Source organism: Hyla sarda, chromosome 3 (genome assembly GCF_029499605.1).
Source record: "Hyla sarda isolate aHylSar1 chromosome 3, aHylSar1.hap1, whole genome shotgun sequence".
NCBI classification, from domain to species: domain Eukaryota; kingdom Metazoa; phylum Chordata; class Amphibia; order Anura; family Hylidae; genus Hyla; species Hyla sarda.
Window position 1 is genome coordinate 54726611 of NC_079191.1, and position 27446 is coordinate 54754056.

The 27446-nt window shown below is 41.8% G+C and overlaps 1 protein-coding gene across 3 annotated transcripts in view; it reads right to left on the reverse strand.

The window, feature by feature from the left end:
- NBAS (NBAS subunit of NRZ tethering complex) overlaps positions 1-27446 on the reverse strand; it is a 701350-nt gene that overhangs the window by 163317 nt on the left and 510587 nt on the right. For all 3 annotated transcript variants that reach the window (XM_056564221.1, XM_056564220.1, XM_056564222.1), the window contains one exon: positions 21-216. In XM_056564221.1, coding sequence (XP_056420196.1) covers positions 21-216 — 196 coding nt within the window. The remainder of the gene's footprint in view (positions 1-20; positions 217-27446) is intronic.

Below are 27446 nucleotides of genomic sequence, written 5' to 3' on the forward strand. Positions count from 1 at the left end.
ATAATAAATAATAACGCTACCTTCTTGTCTGGCCATGAAGCCTTCAAAACGGCTTGTGTTCTGAAAAACACCAATAACTTGCTGTCCTCATCACTCAGATTAAACGCCTGTTCCATAATCTGTAGAACGTCGATCCTGGGTTTCACCGGCAGTGAATCGTCACCACAAAATGGCCGCAACCACTCCAAGAGGTCATCAGAGGAGACAAGGTTCTCCCTGTAAAATGAAATAGGTGAATGAAAATATGTATGCAAGAAATATTGTTTACAAAACAGTGTTGAGCAGCTACTACAGTATACATCTTACACTGGGTTACAGGAATACAGCCCAGCTATAGCAAAAACAGGGCTTCTTAAAGGGGTACTCTGGTGGGAAACAATTTTTTTTTTCAAATCAACCGATGCTAGAAAGTTAAACAGATTTGTAAATTACTTCTATTAAAAAATCTTAATTCTTCCAGAACTTATCAGCTGTTGTATGCTCCAGAGGAAGTTGTGTAGTTCTTTCCAGTCTGACCACAGTGCTCTCTGCTGACACCTCTGTCCATGTCAGGAACTGTCCAGAACATGAGCAAATCCCCATAGCAAACCTCTCCTGCTCAGGACAGCTCCTTACATGGGCAGAGGTGTCAGCAGAGAGCACTGTGGTCAGACTGGAAAGAGCTACACAACTTTCTCTGGAGCATACAGCAGCTGATAAGTACTGAAAAAATAAAGATTTTTTAATAGAAGTCATTTACAAATCTGTTTAACTTTCTAGCACCAGTTGATTTGGAAGAAATAACAAAACTGTTTTTCACCGGAGTACTCCTTTAAGGTTAAGTTTAGAGTAAAACCCACTTTATAGAACTTTGACATCCATAAATGACCATCAATCATCAAGTATCTGCAGCTTATGATAAGTACATTATTCAAAATGTTGCTTTTACTCTCTACTTAACCGTCCAAGGTTGCTCACTTGCTATGTTAATAGTTTGCTATAAAGGACAACATATATTGAAGGGATTCCTTACTTTGGGGAAACCATTTTTTCTTTGCTGACAATAAGTTGTGCTTTATGGAACCCACAGTGATTTGCTAAGCTTTTTGGCAATCATTTCTCAATTTCTCAGCAATGGCACTGCATTAGACATTGAATAAGACAATCCCTGTACCTGTATTGCCAATTAGAGCAAATGGACAACATAGAGGGGAGGGGAGTGCCCTGTTTAGGAGCCGCCTCTATGTAGGCAGTTGTAATGTACAAATATATATGAAGGGACAGTACAGAGATCTTTCTAGTGATATATTAATACCTAGGCCAGTGACCATGACAAGGCGGCATCCTCTACGTCTAGAGGAAAGAAGGTTTCACCATCATCACAGACAGAGATTCTTTACTGTAAGAGCAGTGAGACTATGGGACTCTCTGCCACATGATGTAGTGATTTCTGACTCAATAAACAAGTTCACGGATACTAGATTAATGGATAAAACATTGATCCAGAGATTTATTCTGATTCCATATTGGAGTCGGGAAGGGATTTTTCCTCTCATGGGGCCATTGGCATCAGCCTTATGTTTTTTTGTTTTGTTTTTTTGCCTTTTTTCAACTTTATAAACTATGTAACTATGTGAGTGGCTCCCGTTCTGGTAGACCTGTCATTTAATATTACATTTATCCTGCAGCAGCTTTTGCAGGGAGTCATTTGGAGTAACTTAAGGGGCTTTGGTTTTGTGTTTTTGGCTACAATTAGACAAAGTGCTCCTCTATCTCTCATGTCAACTTTTGACTTTCGTACACAGCTACTTCTGCAAGCAGATGCGCTCCTGGAGTAATGTCTTTTCAGCCTAACACACACACAGTGGTCTCTCAAAACACAATGGCCTCAGGTTACAATATTCTCAACATACAATGGTCTTACAACTTGAAATCAAACTTAACATACAATGCTACAGACAGTCCAGATCTGTGAAACATGTCAATGGCTGGAAGAACTGACCAATCAGAATGGGCATTCACTGGTAAAACCCCTGGATTACTGAAATGCATGTACTGACTGGCTGCCTGGTAGCGCCCCCCTACAGTACAGGGAGGTACAACATTTTGTGCCAGGGTTAGCTGCTCCTTGGACACTAGGTAGAGGCAGATTAAATTTGCTTTTTTTTTTTACATTGTGTGTACTGTACAGGACCCAGAAAAAGCTCCTGTCCTCTAAATCGACAGTGATTTATATCACTTTTGTGATACCGTGTATACTCGAGTATAAGCCGAGTTTTTCAGCACGATTTTTCGTGCTGAAAATGCCCCCCTCAGCTTATACCAGAGTGAACTCTCCACCTGTTAATCCCTTCATCAGTGGTCTTCAACCTGCGGACCTCCAGATGTTGCAAAACTACAACTCCCAGCAAGCCCGGGCATGCTGGGTGTTGTAGTTTTGAAACCTCTGGAGGTCCGCAGGTTGAAGACCACTGCGGCCTTCGTTATCATCCAGCTCCCCCGCCCCTCCCTTTTGTTTTGGACTCAGCTCCCCTCGGCGGGAAGTTAGGGTGAGCTGGTCCGGGCCATCTATGCTGCAGGGACCATCCAGTGGGGAGGATTAGTCATTGCGGGCTGTCCATTTTCACCGGGGGGGCCTCTTCTCCGTGCTTCGGGCCCGGCCCCGGAGTAGTGACGTTGCCTTGACGACGACGCACAGGGACGTTCATGCGCAACGTCCCTGTGCGTTGTCATCAAGGCAACGTCACTAGTCCGGGCCCAAAGCGCGGAAAAGAGGCCCCCCCTAGTGAAAATGGACAGCCCGCAACGACTAACCATCCCCACCGGACGGTCCCTGCAGCATAGATGGCCCGGACCAGCTCACCCTAACTTCCCACTGAGGAGATTACAAAACAAAAGAGGGGGGGGGGGGGAGGCTGGATGGTGACGAAGGCTGCAGTGGTCTTCAACCTGCGGACCTCCAGAGGTTTCAAAACTACAACTCCCAGCATGCCTGGACAGCCGAATACTGTCCGGGCATGCTGGGAGTTGTAGTTTTGCAACATCTGGAGGTCCGCAGGTTGAAGACCACTGATGAAGGGATTGACAGGCGGTGATGATGATGACGGGGGTCTGGATGATGAGGGGGTCTGGATGATTACATGGGGGGATGAAGTATTTCCCACCGTAGGCTTATAGTCGAGTCAATAACTTTTCCTGGGTTTTTGGGGTAAAATTAGGGTCCACGGCTTATATTCGGGTAGGCTTATACTCGAGTATATACAGTATATTACTTTTATATGTAAGGACTTGCATATAGATGAATCTATAGATGATAAAATTTAGATACTAAGGAAAAGTCAGGGAGGACATTTTTGCTGGATAGAGAGAGCAAAGACATTACCCCGACCCAAATTTCTGCCACTGTATATTATCTGGGAGCTTAAAACGCTTTGTGTGAAATGATAAATTAATTCTGCCATGAACAAAAAAAGGCTGCATTCAGATCATACTGAATCTCGTGTGCCACACACCGGGGGAAATTTATCAAAATCTGTCCAGAGGAAAAGTTGCTGAGTTGCCCATAGCAACCAATCAGATCGCTTCTTTCATTTTCAGAAGCGATCTGATTGGTTGCTATGGGCAACTCAGCAACTTTTCCTCTGGACAGGAGTTGATAAATCTCCTCCTTTATGTCTGCTGCAGACCTACACAAGAATGGAATGGTTACCTCACACTGCCTTAGCATTTTGTGTCTGCCCATGGGATATCAAAAGTGGCATTGTTCTGGGATCAGATCTAACCTTGGTGATGACTATCTAGTCTGAAGTACAATAATTAAGTGTGAGGTGGCCAATCCCCCCCCCCCCCCCACACACACACAGATGACAGCCAGCGCTGCATGAGCGGCTGATACAATACAGAGGACACAGCATTTAATCACGTGTGTGCTGTAGGAACATGAAACACAGCCAACATACAAAAATAACCACACAGCAACATACTGTACTGTAAACACGTACTTGGGATTTTTGTCTTATTTTTTATAATTTTTTAAACAAAATAAATCTACAGATATAGTAGAGGTGATCAAGCCCAGTTCACATCAGCATTGTGCTCCATTCAAAGCTCCGCTACTTGAGTGGAGAAAAAAAATACCACAAACAGTAATTTTTTCTCTGCTCGACTCCTGCCATACAATGGACATCTGATGGAAATCCAACAGACTTCGCTTAAAGTCAATAGGACCCAAAAAAAGAAGCCAAACAGACATCTAAAGGGGTGAAGCAGAACACTGATGTAAACTTACTAACATGATTTCATTACTAATATGCAGCCTATTGCAATAGGCTCACCTGAAGTACACAGGGTATCAGTACACGTTTGGTGATGAGACTCGCTCAGAACTGTTTAAAAGACCCTGCCCTACTGAACAAATGCAAGGAAGAAGTAGTGGATAGATGGAAGAGAGTATGACTACACTGATTTTTTTTGTTGTCTGTTACCATGGGGACACATAGATCTGTATAGGAGCTGAATACACAAAAAAAAGTGATAACATTATTTTCTATTTTCATTCTTTTCCTACTTACTCTGGTCCTGGCAGCTTTTTATAACTTCGGTTACTATGAGAGGACCACACATTTTAGAGTGAGTGATAGTTTTCCGGGATGCCACTCACTTCTCATATGTTGCCCGCATTAAAACAGGTGATGGGTTTACTTAGAAGGGAAAGTTCCCACTGAATGTGCAATCAAATTTGTTATTAGTACATTTTAGAGCAGGAATTAAGCAGACTATATATATATATATATATATATATATATATACACACACAATCTGTATTTTGTTATTTTAAATCACTGCCTATTTGTCCTTGGGAGTCCAGTGGGCAGTCCTGAACAGTGACTGACAGCTGTCTCTGTATAAATGTCTATATGGAGAAGGGAGGTAGTCAAAGTGACACCACCCACTGGACTCCTAAGCATAGTACCAGCAGAAATTTCAGGTAATAAGTTAGAAGTTATGTGAAATCTATTCCCAGAAAACTATGTATCAATCTGTTCGGCCCCTCCTCCTCTTTAACATGATACCAATAGAATACACAACATTTTTACAGCAACAGGCTCCCTTAAAGGAAATTATAGCAACTAGTGCCAATAATTTTATTTAATGACAGAGATTATCTCTTGGGTGTCCCTGTGTCATGGACCAATCTATCAAATTCTTGATGTGTTATTTGGTGGATGGACTACTGCTGGCATCAGATATGCTCCTCTTGTTTGTCAAAAGATAATAAAAGTAAATAATAGACCCTTTCCACTCTATTTGTCTCTGCATTTTACATTTTTGGACTAGAGAAGATGGGTTAGGTATTTCCTCCACCTTGATATGCTCTGGCAAACAAGAATGTTATTTAAATGCCATATTATCATAATTCGATTTAATCTTACAGGATAATACATTTACGTAGCCTACAGACACAAAGCCAGAAAGTAATAACCCTATATCTAACATAATGTGACATATGGGAGAATAAAAGCACTCGAGCGATGACAGAAAATCCACTGTCATCATTAATTTACAATGCCCTTCTATCTAAAACAGGTTATTCTTACACATTATGTGGCCACAGTACTTACCTTTACCAGAGGCAAATGAAACCGTAATCTCTGCATCTACTAACTTGGTATAATTCTTTAGATACTTCTACAATTATTCACTGAACAATACCACCACAGGGAAAAGACGTGGACTGTTGCAGCATCATAAAGTGGACTGTCGCAGCATAATAGATGTGGACTGTGGCAGCATAATAGATGTGGACTGTGGCAGCATAAAAGATGTGGACTGTGGCAGCATAAAAGATGTGGACTGTTGCAGCATAGAGATGTAGACTGTCGCAGCATAATAGATGTGGACTGTCGCAGCATAATAATGTGGACTGTCGCAGCATAATAGATGTGGACTGTGGCAGCATAAAAGATGTGGACTGTGGCAGCATAAAAGATGTGGACTGTGGCAGCATAAAATATGTGGACTGTGGCAGCATAAAAGATGTGGACTGTGGCAGCATAAAAGATGTGGACTGTGGCAGCATAAAAGATGTGGACTGTGGCAGCATAAAAGATGTGGACTGTGGTAGCATAAAAGATGTGGACTGTGGCAGCATAAAAGATGTGGACTGTGGCAGCATAAAATATGTGGAATGTCGCAGCATTAATAGATGTGGACTGTCGCAGCATAAAAGATGTGGACTGTCGCAGCATAAAAAATGTGGAATGTCGCAGCATTAATAGATGTGGACTGTGGCAACATAAAAGATGTGGACTGTGGCAGCATAAAATATGTGGACTGTGGCAGCATAAAATATGTGGACTGTGGCAGCATAAAAGATGTGGACTGTGGCAGCATACAAATGTGAAATGTGGCAGCATAATAGATGTGGACTGTGGCAGCATAAAATATATGGAATGTCGCAGCATAATAGATCGTGACAGCCCAAAGATGCAGACCATCAGAGCCCAACAGACATAAAACATCGAAACGGAACAGATGTAGGTCTTCGCAGGGCAACCGACGTGGACCGTCACAAGACAACAAGCATCGACTGTTGCCTCACAACAGATATGGATTGTCACAGTCCAGCAGACATGAACTGACACGGGAACGCATGAGGACTGCAGAAGCCCAACAGATGTGGACTGTCACTGCGTAACAGAACGTGACCTGTCACAGATTAACATTTCTTTAAATGGACACATGTATTCGGTATGATTGGGTTACACACTATGGAAAAGAAAACATAATTGGAAGAATAAATACGGATGATGTAATAAAGAGCTGCACAAAAATCCTGTCAGTAGTCATCTTCCCAAAAGATTTGTCAGCAAAGAATGGATATTAAGCCACCCACTAATTCAAACCAACCAACAAAAACATAGAACTGGTGACTTTTTCAGCGCTATAAGGCCCATGGATGGAAAAGGAAGGTGACCAAAACATGGATTTTTGAGGAATAATCAATTGGAAAACGCAAAGTCCATGTTCCAGTCATTACATAAAGAGCCTGACATCACATGTATTTCCATTTGGGCTGTGATATATTGTCCCCACCTCTTTTTGTTTTAATTAAAGTTCTATTAAAGACACTTGATGAATCACTTAAATGGTCTCGAGAGGACCTAGGCTCATAAAAAAGCATCTCTGCAATGACAGCAAGATGACAACATTTAATACTTTAAAAAGATGGCTGGATTGGGAACCAATCGGCCATCTGGATAACGAAGAAGGAACAAAAGTATGTGTGCGATATAATATATCATTACAGTAAACACAATATGCTCAAAAACAAGGGAGTTGGTTGAAGGAATATTTTATCTAATGAAGTAATTTATTAACTAATGTTTGCTGGATATTGGCAAAAAAATAAACATACTGCAGGCAGATGAAGCTACTTTAAAATTTGTGTTGCAGCATCTTGTAAAAAAAAAAAAAAAGTTGCAGTATTTTGTTAAACTTTTTTTTATTGGACTAACAGAAGACAGAGACAAGCTTTCGGGATTCCTCCCTTTATCAAGTTCAAAGCAAATCTAAGCTCAAAAGCGGAAGACACAGGTTACAATCTCAAAAAAATACAGGGGTTAAGACAATAGATGTGGAGAATTCACACTAAGATGGACCATAAATTGTCCTGCTATAGTAACATAGACTAAATAGATAAGGATGAAAAAAGGGGGAGGGAGGGGGAAGCAGGGGGGAGACTGGTAATTAAGCAGGACAAAGTGAGATGCAAAAGAGAATCCAGTACAGTACAGGTTATAAGAGAATCCAGTACAGTACAGGTTATAAGAGAATCCAGTACAGTACAGGTTATAATACAGTACAGTACAGGTTATAATACAGTACAGTACAGGTTATAAGAGAATCCAGTACAGTACAGGTTATAAGAGAATCCAGTACAGTACAGGTTATAAGAGAATCCAGTACAGTACAGGTTATAAGAGAATCCAGTACAGTACAGGTTATAAGAGAATCCAGTACAGTACAGGTTATAAGAGAATCCAGTACAGTACAGGTTATAAGAGAATCCAGTACAGGTTATAAGAGAATCCAGTACAGTACAGGTTATAAGAGAATCCAGTACAGTACAGGTTATAAGAGAATCCAGTACAGTACAGGTTATAAGAGAATCCAGTACAGTACAGGTTATAAGAGAATCCAGTACAGTACAGGTTATAAGAGAATCCAGTACAGTACAGGTTATAAGAGAATCCAGTACAGTACAGGTTATAAGAGAATCCAGTACAGTACAGGTTATAAGAGAATCCAGTACACTACAGGTTATAAGAGAATCCAGTACAGTACAGGTTATAAGAGAATCCAGTACAGTACAGGTTATAAGAGAATCCAGTACAGTACAGGTTATAAGAGAATCCAGTACAGTACAGGTTATAAGAGAATCCAGTACAGTACAGGTTATAAGAGACTCCAGTACAGTACAGGTTATAAGAGACTCCAGTACAGTACAGGTTATAAGAGAATCCAGTACAGTACAGGTTATAAGAGAATCCAGTACAGTACAGGTTATAAGAGAATCCAGTACAGTACAGGTTATAAGAGAATCCAGTACAGTACAGGTTATAAGAGAATCCAGTACAGTACAGGTTATAAGAGAATACAGTATATAGTACAGGTTATAAGAGAATACAGTACAGTACAGGTTATAAGAGAATCCAGTACAGTACAGGTTATAAGAGAATCCAGTACAGTACAGGTTATAAGAGAATCCAGTACAGTACAGGTTATAAGAGAATCCAGTACAGTACAGGTTATAAGAGAATACAGTATATAGTACAGGTTATAAGAGAATACAGTACAGTACAGGTTATAAGAGAATCCAGTACAGTACAGGTTATAAGAGAATCCAGTACAGTACAGGTTATAAGAGAATCCAGTACAGTACAGGTTATAAGAGAATCCAGTACAGTACAGGTTATAAGAGACTCCAGTACAGTACAGGTTATAAGAGACTCCAGTACAGTACAGGTTATAAGAGAATCCAGTACAGTACAGGTTATAAGAGAATCCAGTACAGTACAGGTTATAAGAGAATCCAGTACAGTACAGGTTATAAGAGAATCCAGTACATTACAGGTTATAAGAGAATACAGTACAGTACAGGTTATAAGAGAATACAGTACAGTACAGGTTATAAGAGAATACAGTACAGTACAGGTTATAAGAGAATACAGTACAGTACAGGTTATAAGAGAATCCAGTACAGTACAGGTTATAAGAGAATACAGTACACTACAGGTTATAAGAGAATACAGTACAGTACAGGTTATAAGAGAATACAGTACAGTACAGGTTATAAGAGAATACAGTACAGTACAGGTTATAAGAGAATCCAGTACACTACAGGTTATAAGAGAATACAGTACAGTACAGGTTATAAGAGAATACAGTACAGTACAGGTTATAAGAGAATCCAGTACATTACAGGTTATAAGAGAATCCAGTACACTACAGGTTATAAGAGAATACAGTACAGTACAGGTTATAAGAGAATACAGTACAGTACAGGTTATAAGAGAATACAGTACAGTACAGGTTATAAGAGAATCCAGTACAGTACAGGTTATAAGAGAATCCAGTACACTACAGGTTATAAGAGAATACAGTACAGTACAGGTTATAAGAGAATACAGTACAGTACAGGTTATAAGAGAATCCAGTACACTACAGGTTATAAGAGAATACAGTACAGTACAGGTTATAAGAGAATACAGTACAGTACAGGTTATAAGAGAATACAGTACAGTACAGGTTATAAGAAGTTTTCATAATGCGATAAGAAGCTCAAATCCACATTGAGTCCCCTGTTTTTGGAATCAAAACAGTATCATTTTAGCTTCAAATGTCTTTCTCTCGTGTGTTTTTGAAATTCCCTCTCAGTATCTTGATTGTAACGTCATGTATGGAGTGGCCTGTTTGGGTAAAATGGTGTCCAACTGGGGTGCAGTAGTCATTTGTAGATATATAAATAAAACTGTCCTACTAGGCTATAGGCGGGAGAAAAATTGCAAGGGAAATCAGGATTGTGTCTAATAAAATACAGTTATTGTGAATAGTAAATTATATAAAAGTGTGATCCCAAGCAGGGCCCTTGCTTAGGACACTTCACAATACAAGTTATTTATAAATAGTAATTATAAACATTAAAAACTAGCGATGCACAAGATAGAATTAATGAAATAGTGGGGACATATGTAAACTGCGCTATAATGAGTGCCATGCAATAGTCCAATTAGTACTGGTGACTTATTGCTGGGGTGATAAGAGTCACAGTTCATTAACCCCTTAACGACGCAGTACATAAATGTAGGTCCTGGTGAGGTGGTACTTAATGCACCAGGACATACATTTACGTCCTAAGCATAACCGCGAGCATCGGAGCGATGCCCGGATCATGCGCGGCAGGTCCCAGCTGCTGATCGCAGCCAGGGACCCACCCGTAATGGTGGACATCCACGATCCACGATGTCCGCCATTAATCCCTCAGATGCCGTGATCAATACAGATCACGGCATCTGCAGCATCGCGGTCACTAAAAAGGATCATAGCTCCTATAGCGACCTATGAGCTTGCAATGGCTGATTTCATACACAGATTGTTGCCTTGCCATTGCATGGCAACAAGCAGTGTAATCGGCGGTTGATTGCTCCAGCCTGTAACTCAGGCATGGAGCAATCAATCAGAGCCCGGACGCCGTCGGAGGAAGGTGAGGACCTTCTTCTCTCCGGGAAGCTGATCGGGGCATCGCGATTTTATCGTGATTACCCCGATCAGCGCGACTGAGCAGCCGGGAAGCATTTACTTTCACTTTCAATGCGGCGCTAAGCTTTGCGCGCCGCATCCGAAGGGTTAATAGAGCGTGGCCGAACGAATAGGCGCCGGGACCCCGCGTTATAGACAGGGACCGGACTTAGGACGTACTCATACGTCCTAAGTCCTTAACCCCTTAGGGACCAGGCCATTTTACACCTTAGGACCAGAGCGTTTTTTGAACATCTGACCACTGTCACTTTAAACATTAATAACTCTGGGATGCTTTTTTTTTTCGTGACATATTCTTCTTTAACATGGTGGTAAATTTTTGTGGTAACCTGCATCCTTTCTTGGTGAAAAATCCCAAAATTTGATTAAAATGCATTTTTCTAACTTTGAAGCTCTCTGCTTGTAAGGAAAATTGATATTCCAAATAAAAAAAAAATTTGATTCACATATACAATATGTCTACTTTATGTTTGTATCATAAAGTTGACATGTTTTTACTTTTTGAAGACACCAGAGGGCTTCAAAGTTCAGCAGCAATTTTCCAATTTTTCACAAAATTTTCAAACTCGCTTTTTTTCAGGGACCAGTTCAGGTTTGAAGTGGATTTGAAGGGTCTTCATATTAGAAATACCCCATTATAAACACTGCACCCCCCAAAGTATTCAAAATGACATTCAGTCAGCGTTTTAACCCTTTAGGTGTTTCACAGGAATAGCAGCAAAGTGAAGGAGAAAATTCACAATCTTCATTTTTTACACTCGCATGTTCATGTAGACCCAATTTTTTTATTTTTACAAGGGGTAAAAGGAGAAAATGTATACTTATATTTGTAGCCCAATTTCTCTCGAGTAAGCACATACCTCATATGTCTATGTAAAATGTTCTGCGGGTGCAGCAGAGGGCTCAGAAGCGAAGGAGCGACAAGGGGATTTTGGAGAGTACGTTTTTCTGAAATGGTTTTTGGGGGCATGTTGTATTTAGGAAGCTTCTATGGTGCCAGAACAGCAAAAAAAAAAACACATGGCATACCATTTTGGAAACTAGACCCCTTGAGGAATGTAACAAGGAATTAAGTGAGCCTTAATACCCCACAGGGGTTTCACGACTTTTTCATATGTAAAAAAACACAACTATTTTTTCACTAAAATGTGTGTTTCCCCCCAAATTTCACATTTTTGCAAGGGTTAATAGCAGAAAATACCCCCCCAAATTTTTAACCCCATCTCTTCTGAGTATGGGAGTACCCCATAAGTGGAGTTGAAGTGTACTGCGGGGGAACTACTACAATGCTCAGAAGAGAAGGAGTAACATTTGGCTTTTTGAGAGCAAATTTTGCTCGGGGGGCATGTCGCATTTAGGAAGCCCCTATGGTGCCAGGACAGAAAAAAAAACACATGCCATACCATTTTGGAAACTAGACCCCTTGGGGAACGTAACAAGGAATTAAGTGAGCCTTAATACCCCACAGGGGTTTCACGACTTTTTCATATGTAAAAAAAAAAAATAGTTTCACTAAAATGCGTGTTTCCCCCCAAATTTCCCATTTTTGCAAGGGTTAATAGCAGAAAAGACCCCCCAAAATTTGTAACCCCATCTCTTCTGAGTATGGGAGTACCCCATAAGTGGAGCTGAAGTGTACTGCGGGCGAATTACAATGCTCAGAAGAGAAGGAGTAACATTTGGCTGTTTGAGAGCAAATTTTGCTCGGGGGGCATGTCACATTTAGGAAGCCCCTATTGTGCCAGGACAGCAAAAAAAAAAAAAAAAAAAAAACACATGCCACAACATTTTGGAAACTAGACCACTTGGGGAAAGCAACAAGGAATTAAGTGAACTTTAATACCCCACAGGGGTTTCACGACTTTTGCATATGTGAAAAAAAATTCACTAAAATGCGTGTTTCCCCCCAAATTTCACATTTTTGCAAGGGTTACTAGCAGAAAAGCCCCCCAAAAATGTGTAACCCCATCTCTTCTGAGTATGGGAGTACCCCATAGGTGGAGCTGAAGTGTACTGCGGGCAAACTACAATGCTCAGAAGAGAAGGAGTAACATTTGGCTGTTTGAGAGCAAATTTTGCTCGGGGGGCATGTCACATTTAGGAAGCCCCTATGGTGCCAGGACAGCAAAAAAAAAAAAAAAAAAAAAAAAAAAAAAAAAAAAAACACATGCCACACCATTTTGGAAACTAGACCCCTTGGGGAAGGTAACAAGGAATTAAGAGAGCCTTAATACCCCAAAGGGGTTTCACGACTTTTGCATATGTAAAAAAAAAAAAATGTAAAATGTGGGTTCCCCCCCAAATTTCACATTTTTGCAAGGGTTAATAGCAGAAAAGACCCCCCAAAATTTGTAACCCCATCTCTTCTGAGTATGGCAGTACCCCATAAGTGGAGCTGAAGTGCACTGCTGGCGAACTACAATGCTCAGAAGAGAAGGTGTCACATTTGCAAACTTTGCTGAAATGGGGGGGACATGTTGCATTTAGGAAGCCCCTATGGTGCCAGGACAGCAGAAAACCCCCAACATGGCATACCATTTTGGAAACTAGACCCCTTGGGGAACGTAACAAGGAATTAAGTGAGCCTTCATATCCCACAGGGGTTTCACAGCTTTTGCATATGTAAAAAAAAAAAAAATTCACTAGAAATGTATGTTTTCACCAACATTTTACATTTTTACAAGGGTTAATAGCAGAAAAGACCCCCCACAATTTGTAAATACATTTCTTTGGAGTAAGGACATACCTTATTTTTGAATGATTATGGTTTGGCGGAGGCACAGCGGATCTTGGTATAGCGTGAGGTCAGTCAGGGGCCTTGAGCTTCATATGGAGCCAGGATGTGGGGCCCCCCCCTCAAGGAGCATTGATGGGGGAGCACTGAAATAGGGGAACACTATGGGGGACAACGGGCCGTAACTGGGGTACACAAAAGGGGTACAGAGGCCCGTAAGAAAATTAGAAATCATAATAAAAAAGGATATGTTCCCAGAATGATGACCCAGAGCATAGCCAAAACTTAAAAAAAATATGCCCGCCCACCCTATGCCCACCCTATGCTCTGAGTCATCATTCTGGGAATGTGATGTGTGTGGCCGTCTCTAACCTGTTGCCTCAAATGTGCACCCGCTCAGGTGGAGAGCGAGCTCTGCGCATTTGAGGCAACATAAAAAGTCCCCGATGAGAGTGACTCAGTGACCTATGACCCATTTTTTTGAAGAAAAAAAAAACCCCAGAGGTCTTCAGGTTTTTGGTTTTTTTTTTCAGTTTTTTGGGCAATTTAGTGATTTATGGGTTTAAAATTTGGAATGTACTCTGGACTTGGTACATTGGTTAAATTATGGACAATTCAAAGTGTAAAGGGAAAATTTAGGGCTCCATGGAAGTGTGATACTCCCTGAAGCAGCCTATGCAGAGGCCCGGATTATCTGGGCAAGTGTCGCACTGATGGATGGTGTCCTTCCGTATCCCCTTCCTGCGACACACTCTGCATTTTTTCTGGGATAACTCCAGACCCTTGGGAAGTCAGGCCTGATCTTTCCTGGTCGCCAAAGATCAGGAACCTTAGGACTTCTTCTTGGAACTGGAGGAATGTCCCTGTGTTGCCAGCGTACTGGGATAGTACAAAAGCGTTGTACATGGCAACCTGTACCATGTAGACCGCAACTTTTTTGTACCATGCCCGTGTTTTCTGCATGGCGTTATATGGCTGGAGGACTTGATCTGAGAGATCAACTCCCCCCATATACCGATTGTAGTCCAGAATACAATCGGGCTTGAGGATCGGTCCCACGGTACCTCGCACAGGGACAGGGGTGCTGCCGTTCCCATGAATAGTGGTGAGTATAAGGACATCCCTCTTATCCTTATACTTCACCAACAACAGGTTATCATGGGTCAGGGCACGGGACTCACCCTTGGGAATAGGCGACTGGACCAAATTTAGAGGGAGGCCTCTCTGGTTCTTCCGCACGGTCCCACAAGCGGACGTGGATCTGGCGGAAAGGGATTTGAACAGAGGGATGCTGGTATAAAAGTTATCCACGTATACGTGGAAACCCTTATCCAGCAATGGGTGCATAAGGTCCCAAACGATTTTCCCGCTAACACCCAGAGTGAGGGGACATTCTGGGGGTTCAATACGGGAATCTCGTCCCTCATATACTCTAAACTTTCAAGTGTACCCGGAGGTACTCTCGCAGAGTTTGTAGAGTTTCAAGCCATACCGCGCCCGCTTCGAGGGAATATACTGGCGGACGAGGAGTCTCCCCTTAAAACTGATGAGAGACTCTTCTACCGAGAGGTCCCTGAGGGGTACGTAGGCCTCCAAAAATTTGGCCCCAAAAAGTGATCGATGACCGGCCTCACTTTGTAAAGCCGGTCATGGGCGGGATCACCTTGGGGCGGACATGCCGCATTATCTGCATAATGCAGGCATTTCCGAATGGCCTCGTACCGCCTTCGTGTCATCGCCATACTGTAAAGCGGGGTCTGGTAGAGGACGTCCTCGCTCCAGTAATGATGAGCACTTGGTTTTTTGTCCAGGCCCATATGCAGTGTGAGGCCCCAAAATGTCCTCATTTCCGCTGCATCAATGGCGTACCATTCATTGGACCTGGCCAAAAGCGAATCGGGGTGGTGGGCAATGAAGTGTATGTATGTAGTGTGTGGTGCTTGGTGTAAACTTACAGGGAAAAAAAAAAGCTGCGGCCAAAAAAAATAAAAACGGGTGGCACTTGCAGCACCCTGAACCCCCAATAGGGCCCGGGGTCACATGGATCAGGTGACAGCGGACCCTTGGGGACCTATTAGGGGGTCAGGGGGGGGATTTTTTTTTTAGCTTTATTTTTTACATTTTTTTTTTACTTTTTGGACACAGAATGCCTACCTTGCCCTGAATACTGCTCTCCCTGATCTAGGGGCTCCTGAGGGGGCTCCGATGGTGCAGAGGAAAGGTCCCGGTTCTCTCGTGGCAGCTCTGCCCGCTGACTGAACTCAGCGAGCGCACAGAGCTGCGTGAGGGGACCGTTAACCTCTCCTCTGCTGGACTACTATTGGCCGGAGGATCGCCGGCCAATAGCAGTGTTGCTGGGGCAGTGACAGTATAGTCACCGCTCCCCAGCAACTGGAGGTGATTGGCGATGAATTGTACACCGCCGATCACCTTCTTTTTCCGGGTCATCGGGTCACAAGTGACCCGAATGACCGGAGTCGCAGCAGATCGCTCGTGTGAATTCGCGAGTGCTCTGCTGCGATCGCCGACATGTGGGAGTCCCGGGACCCCCCTCGGCATTTGCACGGCATGCCTGCTGAACGATTTCAGCAGGCATGCCGTTCCGATCTCTTCCCGGTGTGCGGCAGGGATCGGAAAATGCCAGGGCATAAGTTTACGCCATTGGTCCTTAAGTACCACGGCGCAAGGGCGTAAAATTACGCCCTTGGTCCTGAACAGGTTAAGGGATTAAACCGGTACTACAGTGAAAAACTTTTTTTCTTTTTTTTTAATCAACTGATGCCAGAAAGTTAAACAGATTTGTAAATTACTTCTATTAAAAAATCTTAATCCTTCCTGTACTTATTAGCTGCTGAATACTCCAACAGAAATTATTTTCTTTTTGAAACACAGAGCTGTCTGCTGACATCATGAGCACAGTGCTCTCTGCTGACATCTCTGTCCATTTTAGGAACTGTCCAGAACAGCATATGTTTGCTATGGGGATTTCCTTTTACTCTGGACAGTTCCTAAAATGGACAGAGATGTCAGCAGAGAGCACTGTGCTCATGATGTCAGCAGACAGAAGTAATTTACAAATCTGTTTAACTTTCTGGCACCAGTTAATAAAAAAAATTAAAAAAAATAAAAGAGTACCCCTTAAAGGGGTTAAACAGTTGGAGCAAGCGGCACTAATAGATTAAATCCAGTATGGGGCTGCTGTATACTTCGCGGCTGCACTCGGCAGCGCAGGAGACTCCTGAATGGGAGCCCACTAATTCCTTGTCTGCGCAAGGCTGGTTGGATGCGCAGCCCAGCACTCGCTATACCCCGACGGCATGGGCACAAATGGTAAGGGAGAATAGGAAGTCCGGCACTATGTGCCTCCTACCAGGTCTGTTGGTGCCGGGTTGGTGATGTAAATCCAGTATATGGCAGTGTAAAAGGTCCTCAGAGATTCTCCCTCTCTAACCCAACGGCATGGGGAAAGGTTTGAGAGTGGGATGGAGGTGCTATGCTGGAGGCTTCTTACCGGCTTTGCCAGCATAAGGTTGAGATACTTGTCAATATCTGTAGTGATGGGTCCCAATCTTTGTGCATGCGTGCAGTCTCGGACCAGACGCGTTTCGGGGAGCCTTGTCCCCTTTTTCAATGGTGAGAAGGAAAAGACTGAAGTTTCTATTAGTGCCGCTTGCGCCAACTAACTGTTTAATGAACTGTGACTCATATTACCCTAGCGATAAGTCACCAGTATAAATTGGAGTATCGCATTGCGCTCATTATAGCGCAGTTTACATATGTCCCCACTATTCCATTAATTCTATCGTGTGCATCGCTAGTTTTTAATGTTTATAATTACTATTTATAAATTACTTGTATTGTGAGGTGTCCCAAGCAAGGGCCCTGCTTGGGATCTCACTTTTATATCATTTACTATTCACAATAAATGTATTTTTATTAGACACACTCCTGATTTCCCTTTCTTCATTTTCTCACCCTAACTCTCCCAATTTTTCTCCCTTTTTTACCGCCTATAGCCAAGTAGGACTGTTTCATTTCTATTTTATAGTGTTATATTTGGCACATGAGGTATGTGCAACACAGTATCCTCGGCTTAGGCCCCTTCCGTTTTATGTAGAGCTCCCACACCTATATATTTTGTATTTGTAGATATATGTCACTGTTGAAGCTGAAGTAGTTGTGTGTTAGGATGAATTCTATGAGTTTAGTGATGGCTCCAGGGCTGCCTTTCCGGTTGTGGGTTTGGGATGAGAGGAACAGGGAGCAGGCATCAATTTCATCTCTGTGTGGGATGTTGCTGTACAGGGATTATACATCCATTGTTACTAATATGGAGTTGGCAGGCAAGTTTGTAATCTGACTGAGTTTGTTAAGAAAGTCAGTGGTGTCCTGTATGAAGCTGCTGGTGTTTTTGACAAAGGGCTTTAATAGATTTTCTACTAAGCTAGAGAGATCTGTTCTGTTAATGTGTTCATACCTGTTATTATTGGTCTGCCTGGGTTCCCAGTTTTGTGGATTTTTGGAAGCATGTAGAATGTCCCTGGTATGGGATTTGTGGGTATGAGTGTCTCTAATCCTTTCTGTGACTCTTTTGGGAAGGATTCAATCAATGTCTTCAAATCAATAGTGTATTCTTTGGTGGGGTCTTCTGTCAGTTTCTTGTAGTATGTAGTGTCTGACAATTGTCGGTTTCCCTCTTTGATGTAATCCTCAGTGTTCATTATCACTACTGCTCCTACCTTGTCTGCTGGTTTGATTGTTATGGTTTGATTATTTCTTAAGTTTTTGATGGCTTCTCTTTCAAGTTTTGAGAGGTTGTAGTTGGTTTTATAATGGTGTTTTGTGACCAAGGGTGCTGTCACAAAACACCATTACAAAACCAACTACAATCTCTCAAAACTAGAAAGAGACGCCATCAAAAACTTAAGGAATAATCAAACCATAACAATCAAACCAGCAGACAAGGTAGGAGCAGTAGTGATAATGAACACTGAGGATGACATCAAAGAGGGACACAGACAATTGTCAGACACTACATACTACAAGAAACTGACAGAATACACTGACCAAAGAATACACTATTGAATTGAAGAAATTGATTTAACACCTTTAACAGATTCAATCCATCTATCAAACTCAAACTGGACTTCTCTACAGAAAGTGTGAACTAGGATTCAAATCACACGGGGATGAGAGCACCAGTGGGAGAGAAGGGTATATATGAGACCCGACCAGAGGAGGCCCAACACAAACAAACACAAATACACACAAACAAGCACACCTCCCGGCAACTCCCCCCCCCCCCCCCCCCAAATCCCAGATCCCTCTCGCAAAGGACAGCATTATACCATAGCAACCTACTGAGTCAGTCTGGCCGGAGAGTCAGCCCAAACGTCCAACAAAAGCCAGGTGGTCCATACCTTGTCAAATTTCTTAGGGCACTTACGACTTACATATTAGAGCCTGGTACAATGGAACATATTTGTTTACCAAAGTTAACCATCAAGAGCGCGGGGGGGGGGAGGAGTTTAGTGGACGTATCCTTCCATGTCCTTACTACCACAGCAGGCACACCAAAGGGTTGAATATAAAAGGAAGTCTAGATGATCAGCTAGAAACCCCATCACCCCCCTCCAGAAGACAGAAATGATGGGACAGTCCAACACCGCATGTAAAAAGGTGCCAACCTCTGATGAGCATCTAAAGCAGGGTTCTCAAACTCAAATTATCGGGGAGCCACTGGAGGTAGCAGCTGGGTGAGGCTGGGCCGCATGCGCCCCTTACATATAATGCCCCCATCATGAGTTGACGGATGATGGGTGTGCTACTTCTGGGGGTTCCCCACATTAGGTAGTAGCAGGTTCCCCACATTAGGTAGTTGCAGATTCCCCACAATAGGTAGAAGCAGGTTCCCCACATTAGGTAGAAGCAGGGTCCCCGCATTAGGTAGAAGCAGGTTCCCCACATTAGGTAGCATTGTCGTTCCCCCGACTCTCACACACACATGCATGCACACACACATAGACACACTTACCTGTCCTGCGATGCGCTTCTCTCCGGCGGCGGCCTGATGAGTGACGTCACCGACGTCCTCCTGTGCGGGTCTGCGGAGGGATGCCACATGTGTGATGTCCCTCATCAGACTTGGGCCGGCCAACTGGAGACACGGAGGAGGGGGGGATAAGTGAAGCCTTCCGGCATTTAGTCCTGCTTGCCCGAAGCAGGGCTAAATGCCTGAAGAAGTTATGTGCCCGGAACTGCATGTCCCGGGCGTCAGGCAATACAAATTACATATACCTGGTGCGGGCCACAAACTTTCCTTCCGTGGGCCACAAATAGCCCGAGGGACGGGAGTTTGAGACCCCTGATCTAAAGCATAGATCAAACAAACCATAGATAACTGATATAGAGTGCCAACGTACGAGGAGGCCAGATACAGATTTTCAAAGGCCGTACATGAGCGATGCAAGTTAGTTTGCCCCTAAAGAGAAGGGTAGAAATATCATAGCTTGCTTACTCAAAAGGGGCACACCGAGAAGACAGCCATTCGCCCCAATATGGAGTCAAGTGCCTTAAAAACACGGCCAGCTGGGACATGGTTAAATTGTAAACGACAAGAGAGCAAGGAACCAAGAAGGCCTGGAGAAGAAAAACGCTTAATGATCCATAATGAGTGGAACCAAGGGTAAAAACCTAGATGGTACTTAGACTCTGCTTCTGAGATCCAAAGCCAAACTGGATGGGTAGCATAGGAGGTTAACACTTGCTTCCCCGGTTACAATAATTTTATAGAGGCATTCATTATATTGCCCCTTCCTTCTCCCATAAATGAGCATTAAGTCCAAAAACAGTGGGGCAGATTTCCTCTAGCTTTGTATTAAATTTTTTGACTCAAGCTGCTTGTTCCCAATTTTGTAGTTGAGGGCCAGAAAGAGAAAACTCTTGTGCATTGCAGTGTTAGTTTTTACTTTGTGAACCTAGTAGTTTACCTAGTAGTATGGAGCATGTTTCTCTTCCAGCTCACAGGTGATATAGCCTAAGCCTAAAAGTTTTATCTTTTGCATGCATAGTGGCTAAGGCAGGCACAACAGGGAACACAGGGGGGAAAAAAGCCAGATTGACAATTGCCCCTTTGTGGCCTGGAAGCGTTACTGTCATTTAATTTGTGGAGACTCCCACCAACCTCAACCAAGAAGCGGAAGAAGCACACGGCAGCACGCTTAACCCCTGGCTCAGCCTCATTCCATCTCAGGAGACAGGTTACATACACTTAAAATAGAGCCCACCTTCTGCAACGAGACAGATTGGCAAACATTTATCATTGCCTGTAGACTGTTTTTTTGTGTCTAGAAAAGGTGCAAAAAAGGCGCCTTTTGGTTTACACATTTCCGCTGATTTTGAGTAGTAATTCACTGATTTTGGCAATATACAAGATATGGACGGGTTTTATGAACTGCACCTTTTTGTGAAAAGGCGCAAAAAAGGTGCACAGCCACTGAAAAGTCTCTAAAACTACACCAGCCCAGATTTAGCTTACCTTTTTGGTGTATGTGAAGACAGAAATTTTAGAAAATGTGACCTGCACAAAATGTATCTAATGATCTGTGACCATTACCAGCACACAAAAAAAGGTGTAGAAAAATGCTTCACTTACACCTACAATGATAAATATGCCAGCCATTCAGCCTATAGAGTTTTCTTGGCATTATTCATATTCTAACTCTAAACAGCTGAATCCTCTAGTAAGCACCTCTTTTTTATTTTATTTTTTTTAAGGTTTTTACCATTTTACTTCAGTGTTTATTACATGTCAAGACTTTAGTGAGCACATAATCAATGGAGTCTGTTTATCTAAAGATTCTAGAAAAAGCTTGTTTCACAAACCCCAGATTCTCACCACAGGGAATGTTGTTTGCCAGTCAGGCAATTTGTCAGTACCCTAAAAGTACAAAATCATCATTTTAATGAGGAAAAACAAGACAGACAATTGATAAAGGTGAGCACAAAATGTCAACTACTTGTATTTAATTTAAACAATGACATTTCAACATTTCTAAATGCATCATGCAAGGTGCTGTATCAACAATAAATATGACTACATACAATATTAACTGTTTATTAGTGATCTAGTGATGTATGGAAACATAATACTTGTTTGCTTCTCTAACCCCTTAAGGACCAAGGACGTATGAGTACGTCCTTGGTCCCACTCCCGTGATATAACGCAGGGTCCCACAGTGACCCCGCATCATATCGCGGCGGGCCTGGCGTCATAGTGAAGCCGGGACCCACCTCTAATAGTGCGCAGCATTAACCCTTTAGTGAAAGTAAAAAGTGCCGGTTAGCTCAGGGAGCTGTTCTGGATTGCCGCGGTGAAATCACGGCATCCCGAACAGCTGTACTACAGGAGGAAGGTCTCTTACCTTCCTTCCTACAGTCCGATCGCCGAGATGAGATCCAGGCTTGAGCAATCAATCGCCGAAAACCCTGATCAATGCATCCCTATGGAGATGCATTGAACACTGTTAAAGATCAGTAAATGCAATGTTATAGCCCCCTATGGGGGCTATAATATTAAAAAAGAAAAGTGTAAAAAAATCATTAACCCTTTGACTTATCCCTTCCCCTAATAAAAGTTTGAATCACACGGCATTTCCAATAATAAAAAAAAAAAAAAAGTGTAAATAAAAACAAAAATATACATATGTAGTATCGCCGCGTGCAGAAATGTCCGAATTAAAATATACCGCTAATTAAACCGCACGGTCAATGGCGTACACGCAAAAAAAATCCAAAGTCCAAAATAGCATATTTTTGGTCACTTTTTATATCATGAAAAGATGAATAAAAAGCGATCAAAAAGTCAGATCAATGCAAAAATGGTAACGACAAAAACTTCAGATCACAGCGCAAAAAATTAGCCATCATAGCGCCATGAACATGGAAAAATAAAAAAGTTATAGGGCTCAGAAGATAACAATTTTAAACGTATAAATTTTTCTGCATGTAGTTATGATTTTTTTCTGAAGTAATACAAAATCAAACCTATATAAGTAGGGGATCATTTGGACCTAGAGAATAAAACCGTATGGACCTAGAGAATAAAGATAAGGTGTCATTTTTACCGAAAAATTTACTACGTAGAAACGGAAGCCCCCAAAGGTTACAAAATGGCTGTTTTTTTTCAATTTTGTCGCACAATTATTTTTTTTCCCGTTTCGCCGTAGATTTTTGGGTAAAATGATTGACGTCATTACAAAGTAGAATTGGTGGCACAAAAAATAAGCCATAATACAGATTTTTAGGTGAAAAATTTAAAGAGTTATGATTTTTTCAAGGTAAGGAGGAAAAAACGAAAGAGCAAAAACCGAAAAATGCCCGGTCCTTAAGGGGCTAAGGTTCTGATCATAAATTGGGAGTCAGGGGTCATTCTGGTATTTTTATTTTTTATAGCTAAAAGTGTTACAGTGCTATTTATGCCATCAAAAATACAGGAACTCTATGTCAATGTGAGTTTAGATCCATTAGAAACAAGTTTAGTCACAACATATTTGGTTAAATAACAGATGAAATCATGTATTTTAGTGTGAAAAGGGTCTTCACTTTACTATACTGAACTCAAAATTGGGGAACATTTAACTTTTATCAGTGAATACATAAATACAAGATACAGCAGCCTGAAGTTTATGGACTACGTAAAGAGTTTACGTGGTCAGTACAAAAAAATTTTAATAAAATAGTGCGCCCCTGATTTCAAAGCTGTTTATTTTTTTCTGGTTGCTATGCTATTCTATGGGTAGCAACACCATTGGATTCAGGGCACCAAAGAGACAAAATGTATGTATGTGTGTGTATACATAAAAATATATATATGTAATCATTAAAGGTTTAACGGTGTTGGCCCACTAATAGCATTTATTATGTTTCCAGGATAAATCTATGATTTTCTATGATCAGCTGTCGCCTCCATCAAATAAGAGAAAGGTGGCCGCAATCGGTGATGTCCTGTATTAGCCGCGGGTCCCGGCCGTTGATGGCCGCAGGGACCGCCGCGATAGGGGTGTATTCGCCGTATAAGACGCACCAACTTTTTCCCCCCAGTTTTGGGGAAGAAAAAGTGCGTCTTATACGGCGAAAAATCAATATGGATATTTTAAAATTCAGATCAGGCTTATGCTTACATGTTCTGACTTGGCTACATTTTTATGACTGCATATTGTGCATTTATTGGGCCATCCAAATCAACTCGCATATTGTTTTGACAGGTTTGTGACTATTGTTTTTTTTGTCTTTACTTCATAAAACCTCTCTTTTTTATTTGAAATAAAAAAATAAAATAAAAAATCTGATCAGGCTTAAAGGGGTATTCAAGGAAAAAAAAACTTTTTTTATATCAACTGGCTCCAGAAAGTTAAACACATTTGTAAATTACTTCTTATCTTCTTAATTCTTCCAATAATTATCAGCTGATTAAGTTGAGTTGTTCTTTTCTGTCTGGCAACAGTGCTCTCTGCTGACATCTCTGCTTGTCTCGGGAACTGCACAGAGTAGAAGAGGTTTGCTATGGGGATTTGCTTCTACTCTGGACAGTTCCCGAGACAGGTGTCATCAGAGAGCACTTAGACAGAAAAGAACAACTCAACCTCAGAAGCTCATAAGTACTGAAAGGATTAAGACTTCTTAATATACCGGTAAGTAATTTACAAATCTGTTTAACTTTCTGGAGCCAGTCAATATATAAAAAAAAAAAAAGTTTTTTCCTAGATAACCCCTTTAATACACAAGTCATTAAGAACAAAGATTTTTCTCATATAACAGCACTACTAAGGAAAATAATGTTGTTGCAATTTAGGAAGCAAGTCCATGATCCAACCAAGTCCATGATCCAAACAGACTGCCAAGGGTCAAAAAAGCTAACTCTTTTAGAACATTGGACATAATTGTGATTGTAATGGTATTCTAATGATAGTGTAAATGATTATCATTATCTCTATGGTCAGTTTTACAGAGAAAATAATATGAAAGAGATTAACTTCCATCAGTGTATTGGAGCTTTTAAAGTGAACCTTCAGTGATCCACTTAAAAACCACTTACAATAAGCACCACAGCATGAACAACATACTTTAAACGGGCACTTGCAGGTTCAAAAACTTTTTATATGTTGTACATCTTGGCAAAACATTAATCTTTCTAATATACTTCATAAGAAAATTGTATTTCCATTTCTACAGAATTCATGGCTTATTAAAAAAAAAAAAAAAAAAAAAAAAAGACCACTAGGGGTCCCTATATCATCCTCAACATAATCCTGTCTGGCTGCAGCACAGGCAGAGACAGAAAGTCCAGAAAGTGAGGGCGGGACTAGCAATCCTCTGTGCTCACTCCTGTCCTATCAGACTGCAGCATGAAAACAGAGAGGAAGGGGTTACAGAGCAGCCTGCAGTGATTGAAGAGACGCAGCACTCAGAGAGGAAGATAAGTCATGCAGAGTGAGGACACGCCCCCTCTAAAGAACAGGATGAAAAACCAAGTGAGCAACAGAAAGAAGGTATATGCGAGAGAAATATAGGTGCTACACACAGAAAAAATGTAACGTACATGATCAGGATTAAGTACTGAGTACATATAACATTTAATAATATAACCTTAATAATTTTAATGTGTGACAGGATAGGATGAGACTTGATTGTAGACCTTTACTTCCTCCATGCTAAGAAAGAGCTATTCAGCTAAAACAACTGTAATTTTGTAAAAGGGTAATCCATCGGATAAAAAAAAAAAATCTGGCTACAAAGTATGTATTTAAATATCAAAGCAGACCATACTAGCCTGTTTAACCTCTACCTCTCCAGCACCATTATTCCTGTGGTTCACGGCTGATCTTTTTTCACACCACAGCAGCCCTACTGAGACGTCACCACTTCGTTAATCACTTGACACAGTGGACACTTGGAATACTTAGTGACATCATTATTGTGGCCTGCAATTTGCAGTAGTTATGTGCCGGTATATTAGGTTATTGTTGAGACTAGCATGGGTTGTTTAGGTGTGCATTAAAGGAGCAATGTGGTACAGGACAGTTTATCACTTTTCTAAAGTATAGGGGTTTAGTGTCTGATCGCTGGAGGTCCAACCACTGGGAGCCCCCCGCCCCATCGCAATATCTTGCTTTCCAATGCACGGAGCTGTGTCAAAACCCGCATGAAGCCCCCTTCCATGTATCTCTATCGGGGATCCCGAGATACATGAACGCTGTATCTCCTACTGTCCCATAGAGATGCATGTGGAGGAGGAGGGGGGGGGGGGGGGAGTCGACAAAAGCTCTGTGCATGGGAGAGCCGGGGTGCCGTGCTGGGGGTTTCCCACCTGTCATACCACCTGTGATCAGACACTTATGCCCCCTTTCCTTTGGATATGGGATAAATTGTTCTGCACCACAGTACTGCTTTAGAGGGGTACTATGGAGGGAAAAAAAAAAATTTTTCAAATGAACTTGTGCCAGAAAGTTATAAAGACTTATATAACTTAAAGGGGTATTCCAGGCCAAAACTTTTTTTTATATATCAACTGGCTCCGGAAAGTTAAACAGATTTGTAAATTACTTTGATTAAAAAATCTTAATCCTTGCAATACTTATTAGCTTCTGAAGTTGAGTTGTTTTTTTCTGTCTAACTGCTTTCTGATGACTCACGTCCTGGGAGCTGTGCAGTTCCTATGGGGATATTCTCCCATCATGCACAGCTCCTGGGACGTGACATCATCATTGAGCAGTTAGACAGAAAACTTCAGAAGCTAATAACTATTGGAAGGATTAAGATTTTTTAATAGAAGTAATCTACAAATCTGTTTAACTTTCCAGAGCCAGTTGATATATAAAAAAAAGTTTTTGCCTGGAATACCCCTTTAAGTCCATTTAAAAATCTTAATCCTTCAAGTACTTATCATCTGCTTCATGCTTCAGAGCAAGTTGTGTAGTTCTTTCCAGTCTGACCATTGTGCTCTCTGCTGACACCTCTGTCCGTGTCAGGAACTGTGGAGAGCAGGTGAGGTTAGCTATTCGGGTTTGCTCCTGGCTCTGGACAGTTCCTGACACAGACAGAGGTGGAAGCAGAGAGCACTGTGGTCAAACTGGAAATAACTACACAACTTCCTATGTAGTATACAACAGCTGATAAGTATTGGAAGGATTAAGATTTTTAAATAAAAGTAATGTGTGTGTGTGTGTAAGAATATATCCAATGTAGTGTAGAGGTGGGGGGATGGGCACTGCAACACCAACAGTAGCATCCTTGTTGAGCACAGTAGGAGAGATCCCAGCGAAGTACAAATGGGGTGCCAGACACTAGCAGAACACAGCATTTCCACAAAATATCCAGTAGAAGAAAAAGAAATGCATTTTTAAAATGCATATATTCCAGGTGTTGGGTCACTCCTCCCCTTTACCCATATCTACCCTGTTAGTAATTCCAAGGGATCAGTAACCGGAAGACGCTTCTGGGATGCAAAACGGTGCTGTTGTTCCAGTGATACGCCCCTGCTCCAGGCTTGGAGCTGCCTTCCCTCCCTGCACCAGTCAAGTCTGCTTTTTGTATGGACATATCACAATAAAGTCCGGCTTTAACTGCAACTGAGTGCGGACACATTCTCTTTCTTCTACTGGATATTTTGTATAAAAATATATGTGATGTCCCACGACAGGTACACGTTCCTGTACTACCTGTAGGCCCTGTCAGGTTGAGTCCCTCAGTTACCTGGGGGCTCCCCTGCAAGGACACCCCTTGTTCTATTGTTAATTTATTAAATATGGTATGTGTATCTTTAAGAGCATAGACAGGATCCTAATGTCTAGATAGTATACAGGACCTTTGGAGGACGCAAGGACCCGTAGGAGTAATCCTGTCACGTGTTATG